This window comes from Pituophis catenifer, unplaced genomic scaffold (genome assembly GCF_029215685.1).
Source record: "Pituophis catenifer annectens isolate HBS135680 unplaced genomic scaffold, rPitCat1.0.hap2 SCAF_18, whole genome shotgun sequence".
Lineage (NCBI taxonomy): Eukaryota > Metazoa > Chordata > Lepidosauria > Squamata > Colubridae > Pituophis > Pituophis catenifer.
Genome location: NW_027256898.1, coordinates 5,523,524 through 5,533,753, shown reverse-complemented (window position 1 = coordinate 5,533,753; position 10,230 = coordinate 5,523,524). Strand labels below are relative to the sequence as shown.

General features: G+C 47.0%; 1 protein-coding gene across 1 annotated transcript; it reads left to right on the top strand.

The window, feature by feature from the left end:
- The first annotated feature begins 778 nt into the window (after positions 1–778).
- On the top strand, positions 779–9,696 carry LOC139325992 (solute carrier family 2, facilitated glucose transporter member 5-like). Its single transcript, XM_070956066.1, has 12 exons — positions 779–823; positions 1,579–1,677; positions 2,159–2,319; positions 3,088–3,212; positions 3,323–3,475; positions 3,577–3,702; positions 4,613–4,800; positions 5,159–5,269; positions 7,063–7,164; positions 8,136–8,211; positions 8,289–8,416; positions 9,547–9,696. The coding sequence occupies exons 1-12, from the start codon at positions 779–781 to the stop codon at positions 9,694–9,696; spliced, it is 1,464 nt and encodes a 487-aa protein (XP_070812167.1).
- Positions 9,697–10,230: the final 534 nt, after the last annotated feature.

The following is a 10,230-nucleotide window of genomic DNA, read 5'->3' as shown; positions in this document are numbered from 1 at the left end:
ATCTTTAAACTCGGTTTCCATCACATCCCCGCAGCTAAATCGGGTGATCCTGGTTTCTTTCTCAGTGTAGCCCCCTTCCTCTGTCCTGGTTTTGAGGCAGAGGGGAGAGCCAGGTAAAAAAACAAACAAATCCCAAGCTAAATTATTTATTTATTTGTTTGTTTGTTTGTTTGTTTATTTATTTATTTAATTAATTTGTATACCGCCCTTCTCCCAGAGCCAAAATTAAAAAAAACATACAAATACAAAAGTTAAGATAATTTAAAAAAAAAGAATTAAATCATTAGCTTCCCAATTTAAAAACCCCCCAAATCCATAAAATTTACAATTTACAATTTAAGGTCATCAACCTAGTACATTTTTTTTTTTTTAAATCGTGGCCAGAAGCATCTGGGGAAGACATGGGGCTGGTGCCACCTGGTCCCACCTGAGCATCAGGTGGGGTGGGATGTGGGCGATGGACCTGGCAGTTGGGATCCAAATCCGGGACCCCTTTAGGGGGGCAAACAGCCTTCCGTATTAATCTGGCACTTGGAATGTCCGTTACTGGAAATTACTGGACACTCCTGGACTTTGTAGTGGCTGATTGGGGATGCTGGGAATTGCAGTCCCATCCCCATCCCCCCCAAAAAATCACCAGATTTGGGGACTGCAATTTGGGGAGGAAGTTCACAGAGAGGAGTTTGAAAGCTTAACCAATTTTTTTGGGGGGGGGGGGCTCCCCACCCTTAATTTTAATTTTTATTTTTTTGGTCTGAAGTTTTGATTTTAAAGAGAGATGGATCCACCAATGACAGATGTCTCTACTGCTGTTTCGGGACGGGTAAGCCTGGAGGTTTTTTTGGGGGGAAAAGGGGGGGTGGTCTCCCCCAGGGGGCTTCTGGGGTACCGAAAGAAAAGGGGGTGGTTAAATGGGGGTCCCGTAAACCCAAGGCGAGGGGTTTCGCGGTTGAGGACCGCAGCGATGAAGAATCTTTGTAAATCAAGAGTGGAGCTGCTCTGGGTTTTTCTGTTGGGTCTTCTCCAGACTTTGGAAGATGGCACCAAGAGTGGTTGGACCTGCCCCGCCTTCCCTTTCCCACGTTTCCTTGATCCCTCCCTCAAGGTCTTTTCTATAATTTTTGTTGGTTTTTTGTTCACTTCTCTTCCATTGATGCGTCTCTCTCCTTCTCCAGCTTCTCCTTCTCGTCCTCCATTTTCTCTTCCGGCTCCTCCTCCACCATCTTCCATTGCTGCCTCCTTCTCCTCCTCCTCCTCCATTTCTCCTTCTCCATCTCCTCCTCCTCCTCCGTTTTCCTCTCCATGTCCTCCTCTTCCTCCTCCTCCTCAACCTGGTCTTCCTCCTGGTCCTCCTCCTGGACCGTTTCTCCTTCTTCCTCCTCCTCCTCCTCCCTTCCTCCTCCTCCTCCTCCCCCTCCTACGTTTTATCGTCGATCTTTTTCTTCTGGTCCTCGGAGAATGGTGAGTAGCATCCAGCCTGGAAAGGGAGACCAGCAGGCCTCACCTGGGATGGAAGGCCACAAGTCTCAAAAGCTGACCTCCATCCCCCCCTGTGCCCTTCCTTCCTTCCCTCCCCAGATAATCACCCGACCCCTCGTCCTGGTGACCCTAATATCTGCCTTTGGCTCCTCAGTCCAGTACGGTTACAACGCCTTTGTCATCTTCTACCCAGCCAAGGTAAGACCCCACCTCTTGTCCCAGAGAGGAAATAGAATAGAATAGAATAGAATAGAATAGAATAGAATAGAATAGAATAGAATAGAATAGAATAGAATAGAATAGAATAGAATAGAATAGGGTAGGGTAGGGTAGGGTAGGGTAGGGTAGGGTAGGGTAGGGTAGGGTAGGGTAGGGTAGAGTTGAATAGAATAGAATAGAATAGAATAGAATATATGATAGTAGAATAGAATATATAATAATACAATATAGTACAATATAATATATGATAATATATAATAATATAATATAATATAATATAATATAATATAATATAATATAATATAATATAATATAATATAATATAATATTATAATATAATATAATATAATATAATATAATATAATATAATATAATATAATATAATATAATATAATATAATATAATATAATATAAGGAAGGCCCCCCCCCTCAACTGGTGTCGCTCTGCTTCTCCTCTTAGTACATCCAAAACTTTTTCAATGAGACGTATCGGTTCAGGAACGTGATCAGCATCGATGACAGCTTGCTGAGGTTCCAGTGGGGTCTCACCGTCGCCTTTTTCCCATTTGGGGGGTTTTTGGGGGCTCTCATAGCTGGACCTCTGGTGGACAGCATTGGCAGGTACTCCCTCCCTCCCTCATCTCTCTTCTTCCTCCCTTTTATCCTTCCTTCCTATCTACCTATCTTCCTTCCTTCCTCCATCTCCTTCCTTCCTTCCTTCCTTCCTTCCTTCCTTCCTTCCTTCCTTCCTTCTTTCCTTCCTTCCTACCTACTTACCTACCTTGTCTCTCCTTCCTTCCTTCCTTCCTTCCTATCTACCTACCTACCTTGTCTCTCCTTCTTTCCTTCCTTCTTTCCTTCCTTCCTTCCTTCCTTCCTTCTTTCCTTCCTTCCTATCTACCTACCTACCTGCCTTGTCTCTCCTTCCTTCCTTCCTTCCTTCTTTCCTTCCTTCCTACCTTCCTACCTAGTCTCTCCTTCCTTCCTTCCTTCCTTCCTTCCTTCCTTCCTTCCTTCCTTCCTTCCTATCTACCTACCTGCCTTGTCTCTCCTTCCTTCCTTCCTTCCTTCCTTCCTTCCTTCCTTCCTTCCTTCCTTCCTTCCTTCCTTCTTTCCTTCCTTCCTATCTACCTACCTACCTACCTTGCCTCTCCTTCCTTCCTTCCTACCTATCTACCTACCTAGTCTCTTCCTTCCTTCCTTCCTTCCTTCCTTCCTTCCTTCCTTCCTTCCTTCCTCCCTTCCTTCCTATCTTCCTTCCTTCCCCCCCTCCATTTTATCCTTCCCTCCCTCTCTATTGCTCTCCATTTATTCCTCCCTCCCTCCTTGCTCCCTCCCTCCCTCTTTCCTTCCCTTCCCTTCTCTTCTCTTGTCCCTTTTGTTTTGCAGGAAAAAAACCCTCCTGGTCAATAACTTTTTGGCCATTATCGCAGCTGCCCTGGTCATTGCCACCAAACCGAGGCGTTCCCACGAACTTCTGATCTGTTCACGCTTCTTTGTGGGAATCTGTGCCGGTGAGTGACAGCCCCGCCGTAGCGGGGGGGCGGGGGCCGGAGGGCCCCACCGCCAAGCCAACAGCCACGTCAAACGGTGATGGGTTCCTTCTCTTGCCTCCCCGAAACAGGGATTGCCTTCAGCGTGGTCCCCATGTACCTGGCCGAGATCGCCCCCCAAAATCTGCGGGGGGCGCTCTGCACGGTGGCTGACCTTTTCATCACCTTTGGTAGTTTGTTGGCTGAAACCATAGGCTTCCGCGATGTCCTTGGGACCGAAGAAGGTAAGGGAGGAAGAGAACATATCTTAAATTGGGACGATTCTGGTCGGGGTGGGGGGGGGATGCGCGGTCAGTGATTCTGAGCAAGTCTATGTCTTCTTCAGGTTGGCCCATCTTGTTAAGCCTCACTGGCGTCCCCGCGGTGCTCCAATTACTTCTCCTCCCGCTTTTCCCCGAAAGTCCTCGATTTCTCCTGATTCAGAGGAAGGAGGAAGAAGAAGCCAGGCAGGGTAACGATTGACTGACCGATTGATTATTGATTAGTGATTGTGTCGAGTTCTTCTCAAGCGAGGTTTGATTTCCCAAGCCGCTGGCCTCTATTTACAAGCGGTCGGGGGCTGTCCGGCTTCCACATCCCAGACGGCTGAAGGAGGTGGCTTCAGATTAGAGATTGTCCACGTCTTAAATTTAAAAAGGGGACGCGGTGGCTCAGTGGCTAAGGCGCTGAGCTTGTCGATCAAAAGGTCGGCAGTTCAGCGGTTCGAATCCCTGGGAGCCGCGTAACGGGGTGAGCTCCGGTGACTTGTCCCAGTTTCTGCCAACCTAGCAGTTCGAAAGCAGAAGTAGGAAAATAGGGCCCACCTTTGGTGGGAAGGTAACACAGTTCCGGGTGCCTTTGCTGTTGAATCATGTTGGCCACATGAACAGATAGAGATGGGGTGGGTAGAAGGGACCCTCCAGAGTAGGGGTGGGCTGCTGGGGGTTCGTAGGGGCTCAGGAGAACCTCTAGCTAAGATTCTGTGCAGTTCAGAGAACCACCAAATCCCACTCCTGGCTGGCCCCGCCCACCCCTCCCCTCCCAGGAGTCCCCACGCGGCCCGTTTTGGATGCAGGTAAGTGCAGGGCGTGTGCGGATGCTCAGAGACGGTGAAAAACGGGCCTACCAGAAGTTCAGAAAAGCCAGAAACAGGCCCGTTTCCAGCCTCCAGAGGGCCTCCAGAGCCTGGGGAGGCCACTTTTGCCTTCCCGGAGGCTCGAGGAAAGCATCCAGAGCCCGGGGAGGGCAAAAACAACGCCCCCTCATGGTGCAGGAGGCCGACTAGGCCACACCCACCATGGCCACACCCACCCAGCAACCAGGCAGAGAACCCCTTGCTAAAATTTTTGAAGCCCACCCCTGCCCTCCTCCTCCTCCTGTAGTTTTGAAGAGGCTGAGGTGCTCGGAGGACGTGGAGCAGGAGATGGAAGAACTCCGACAAGAGGGACTAGCGGACAAGGCCGAAAAAGATATGGACGTGATGAAAATCCTGTATTATCCCGGCCTTCGGTGGCACGTGGTGTCTATCGTGGTCCTGATGATGGGCCAGCAACTCTCTGGGATCAACGCGGTATGGAAACCTTCTGGAGAACTTCCCCTCTGTTTATCTGGAGCATGGATCTCATGTTTCTCAGGACCATCTGAGGTGGCAGAGCAAGTCTTCCGGTCCATTTTTGTCAACCTTGACAAAAGTTGAACAGGTGTGGTCCTCAACTTCCCAGAATTCCCCAGCCAGCCACGGGGGAAATCTGGGAGTTGAAGGCCATACCTCTTCAATTGGCCAAGGTTGAGAAAAATCGATCCGAAGACCGCTCTACCTGGGATCCTTCACCTCACATGGTCCAAGCTCAGGAGACCAGAAGCCTGGTTCTTTGTCTTGCGTGTCAGTGAAGAAGCGGGAAGAAATATGGGCTTTGTTGTCCTTCCAGGCCCACTATTACGCAAAGCGGATTTACTTGTCCTCGGGGGTCAGCGATACGATTGTGTGGTACATCAGCGTAGCTTTGTCTGTCTTCCTGATGGTCATCACAACACTAGTGGTAAGAGTCTGGGGGGAACGGGGGGGACGACCTTGTCACCGAAGCTCTTAACGGGTCCAGATTTTAAGAATTTTCCTCCGGCTGCTAAAAGAGGAGACGGGGCTAACTCAATCATGGACTCTTTTCCCCGTTTTTCAATCTAGGGTGAGGAATAATCAGATTAAGGAGAAAGAGATGAAAATGATAAGTGGCTTCTCTTAACGGTCACGGATAGCATCTTTCGTTCCTGTGAGAATTTTGCAAGAAAGTTGCATCATCATCATCATCATCATCATCATCATCATTATTATTATTATTATTATTATTATTATTATTATTATATTAAATTATTATGATTAAATAATATATTATTATTATTATTATTATTATTATTATTATTATTATTATTATTATTTAATCTTTAGTGAGATTCACAGCCTTTGAGGCTGGTTAATAGCTCAGCAGCTCGAGTCCTAACCAAGGACCTAGGAACTGTTAAGGTATCGTCGGAGGATGTAAGCTGTTCCGAATAAGGTGGCTTTTTGGAGAGTCAAAATGTTCAAGTCCGGCAAATTTAGAATTTCTAAATAGCGGGGTAGCCCTTTGGGTATTGCTATTATTATATTTATTATTATTATTATTATTATTATTATTATTATTATTATTATTATTATTATTATTATTATTATTATTATTATTTAACCTTACTGGGATCTGCTCGCATAATCTGCCGATACATCACTCAGTCCTAAACGTTTGGGAAGTGTTCGACTAGTGATTTGGGATACGAAATCCAGCATGGTCATCTCGTTTGCTGTGTACACTGTCATAATAATAATAATAATAATAATAATAATAATAATAATAATAATAATAATAATAATAACAACAGAACAATAATCGGAACAGTTTACATCCTCCGACGATACCTTAACAGTTCCTAGGTCCTTGGTTAGGACTCGAGCTGCTGAGCTATTAACCAGCCTCAAAGGCTGTGAATCTCACTAAAGATTAACGAATAATAATAATAATAATAATAATAATAATAATAATAATAATAATAATAATAATAAAAAAAAAAAAAACCACCTTACTCGGAACAGCTTACATCCTCCGACGATACCTTAACAGTTCCTAGGTCCTTGGTTAGGACTCGAGCTGCTGAGCTATTAACCAGCCTCAAAGGCTGTGAATCTCACTAAAGATTAACCAATAAATAATAATAATAATACATCCTGTGATGACACTTTTAATAGCATCCAATAACAACACCGGCCTAACCCAATATATTCATTTTTATGGTAGCTATTCTTCCTAACATTGATAGTTGCAGATTCTTCCCTTTCTCCAAATCCTGCTTCATTTGTTGCATTAATTTTATACGATTATCTTCTTTCATTGTTGCACAATCTTGCCATTAAATCAATTCCTAGATGTTACACTTTCTTGGCGACCCGGAGATGGGTTTTCTTTAACCAGCTCATTTTTCTGTTTTTCTGTAAAGTTTTTTAACTAGTATTTTAGGTTCTTCTTTGTTTATTTTCAACCCTGCCACTTCTCCGTCTCCTTCTGTTTCCCTTATTCGTTTGGGACGAGTTTCTAACGGTTCTTCTAAGATAAATACCAGATCATCAGCAAATGTTTGTCATTTATATTTTTCTTTTTAAAATTTCCATCCCCTTTTATATCTGCTGTGAAGCAAACTTTCTGAGGCTGTCGTAACTCCAGGCCGTTGTTAAGCAATTGGTCGTAACTCGAGGACTACCTAGGCAGGCAATTTATTTATTTATTTAATTAATTAATTTTTTCTCTAGATCTGCATCATCGAAACCTCAGGACGAAGGATACTCCTGCTTACCGGCTTCGGAATCTGCACAATTGCCGGCATTTTCTTGACCATGTCTTTACAACTTCAGGTGGATCATTCTCTTAAAAAGCCTTATTTTTATTTTTATTTTTATTTTGAGATTTTTGGAAAGCCGAGACATTTCTCCCCCCCCCTCCGGGTTTGATGCCCGAAATTTACGTCGCTAAGCGAAACGTTTCGTTAAGGGAGTTTGGACCCCGTTTTCACTAGTGTTCTTGCTGGCGGTTGTTAAATGAACCGTTGCATTCATCAGGTTAGTAACACTCTGTGGACACCGCCACCGTCATAAATACGAGCCAGTGGCCAACAGTCTGAATTTGGATCGCGCGGCCAGGGGGTGGCGGCGGCAACGGTCGCAGGTGTGAGAAACGGCCGTAAAGTCACTCTTTTTCAGAGTCGTCGTAACTCTGAACGGTCACTAAACCAACTCATTTTGTCGGTTATGCTCCCTGGGGAAATATGCCTGAATATCTTTCGTTTATTGAAATGCGTTGGCCACAGAAATAAATCCCTAGCGCAGTGATGGCTAACCTTTTTGTCATCACGTGCCAAAAGCGGGGGGGAGGGGGCGCAGGTGCCCACACCCATAATTCTATGTGCCCTGCTCCCGCGCATTTATGCGCGACCCCTCCCTGCGCTTCCCCTGCTTTTGCCATGCGATGGCATGGTGGGCCCGGTAGGCCCGTTTTTCACCCTCCTCAGGCTCCAGAGCCTTTCTAGGAACCTGGGGAGGGCGAAAACAGCCTTCCCTCCTCCTGGAGGCCCTCTGGAGGCCAGAAACGGCCTGTTTGCGGACTTCCAGAGGGCCCAAAAGGCCCGAAAATCAGCTGGCCGGCACATGCATGTACACTGGAGCTGAGCTCATGTGCCCACCGTTATGGGTGCCATACGTTCGCCATCACGGGCCTAGCAGCTCCCAGGACAGCTGCGATAAATAGCGATCTAGAGAAGGGAAAGTTTTTAAAGAGAGCCGCGTCCTGATTTTGTGAGGTTTTTTTTTTCCCCCCCACCCTCCGGCAGAAAAACATCCCCACCATGGCGTATCTGAGTGTCTCATTCCACACCATCTTCCTTATCGGACAAGCTACCGGTCCCAGTAAGTATCTCGGCACCGAACCCTTGCAGGGGTGTGGCAAAAGATCAGTCGTTGAAACGTGCTGCCTTTGCCTCCAGATCCGGTTCCCAATGTGCTGGTAGCCGAGTATTTCCTCCAGACGTGCCGGTCCACCGCTTTCGTGATCGCCGGAAGCATCCACTGGATATGCAAATTCGTCATTGTTGCAACGTATCTCCACATGGAAGTGAGTCCTTTTTTTAAACAAAAATCTTGGCTTCCTTTGAACGAGCCTCTCCATCTCTGGGTCTTTCTCTGGTTTCATGTAGCCACGCCCACATTCGGTTCTGACCCCGCCCACTATTTGACGCCTAACCCTAACCTATCCCTCCTGTTTGACTTAGCCCCACCCATCCTTGGCCATAGCCCCACCCTCTTTGACCCAGTCCCACGCCTTCTGGGTACCAGCCCTCCTGTTTGACCTAGCCCCACCCATCCTCCGTCCTAGCCCCACCCATCCTTGGGTCATAGCCCCACCCACTTTGATCTAGCCCCACCCATTCTGGGTACCAGCCCTCCTGTTTGAACTAGCCCCACCCATCCTCAGTCGTAGCCCCACCCATCCTCAGTCCTAGCTCCACACATCCTTGGTCTTAGCCCCACCCACTTTGACTTAGCCCCACCTATTCTGGGTACCATCCCTCCTGTTTGACCTAGCCCCGCCCATCCTCCGTCCTAGCCCCACCCATAATTGTAAGCCCCACCAATTCTGGGTACCAGCCCTCCTGTTTGACTTAGCTCCACTCATCCTCATTCTTAGCCCCACCCACTTTGACTTGGCCCCACCCACTCTCATTCTTAGCCCCACCCACTCATTGATTGGGCTCCACCCATTCCCAATCCCTTCTCCACCCACTTTAACATAACCCCGCCCATTCTGGCTACCACCACCACCACCTCACCCAACTCTTGATGCCTCTCCACCCATCACGAATCCCAGCTCCGCCTACTTGCCTATAGCCCCACCCATTCTCACTCTAGACCCACCCACTCTTTCGGCTAGCCCCACCCTTTCCATGCAACTCCCAAGACCTTGTCTTCAACGGAGCATAGGTTGGGATAGAAAATGAAAATAAGGGCTCCTGGCCCAGATGTTGAACGAGTGGACCTCTCTTCAGTTCCACCACGAACCTTCTCTAGAAGATGGGATGGTCTCCTGGATCATTCCGGGGTTAAAGCTCCTGAGTCCTGGTTCAAACTCTCCAGCAACTGTTGGGTGGAGGAGGAGGAAAGGCAGGACTTCTTCTCTTTCGGTGGGGGCAGAAGATACAACTCTAATCAGATGGATCCGTTCCATGACTTCCTTTCTCTTCCTAGGCCGAACTGGAACCGTACAGCTTCCTCTTCTTCTGGCCATTCAACATCCTCACCATTTTATACATAGCCAAGATGATCCCCGAGACCAAGGATAGAAGTTTCCTGGAGATCAGGAGAGTCCTGTCTCGCCATCTGACCCCAAGGTCATAAATGGTGGACCTGGTGGACCTTCTCTGTGGACCCTCTGGACTGCCTTTCCGTCAAGGGAAGATGAGCTTATGAGATCTCCTCTTAGTTTGGGGGCAGACGATGCCCCCATCTCCTCTTCCAGCCCACCCCCACTCCAGACGTCGAGTTATGGAGGTGGATCCTTCAGCAGAAGGTTCTCACCAGGTTGAGGAGCATCAAGTTAGTTCCTTCAATTGGGATGATCCTTGATGGCTTGGGAGGATCAGATCTTCTCTGTTGACCTTTCACAGGGGACAATTTGGAAAGACCTTGTTCATTTAACCCTTAGAAGGACCACGCCAGATCTCTCAACAGGATCCTGGAGACATCAAAACACATACCGAGCATTTTTGCAAAAATTTTCTGGAACTTTCCTTCTTCCTGTTTTAACTACTGTTTTCTGTTTGGGGTTGAGTTGACCCAAACTTCCTCCGGGGTTTGTTTGCTTTTAAAATATTAATTTTTTAAAAAATAGTAATAATAATAATAATACATTTTAGTAAATAACCTTGCACG

Bases quoted from the DNA above. Each gene is read 5' to 3' on its own strand.
- LOC139325992 (XM_070956066.1), top strand. From the start codon at position 779: ATGGATCCACCAATGACAGATGTCTCTACTGCTGTTTCGGGACGG. The intron at 824-1,578 runs GTAAGCCTGGAG...TTCCCTCCCCAG, and splicing joins CTACTGCTGTTTCGGGACGG to ATAATCACCCGACCCCTCGT. The intron at 7,165-8,135 runs GTGGATCATTCT...ACCCTCCGGCAG, and splicing joins CCATGTCTTTACAACTTCAG to AAAAACATCCCCACCATGGC.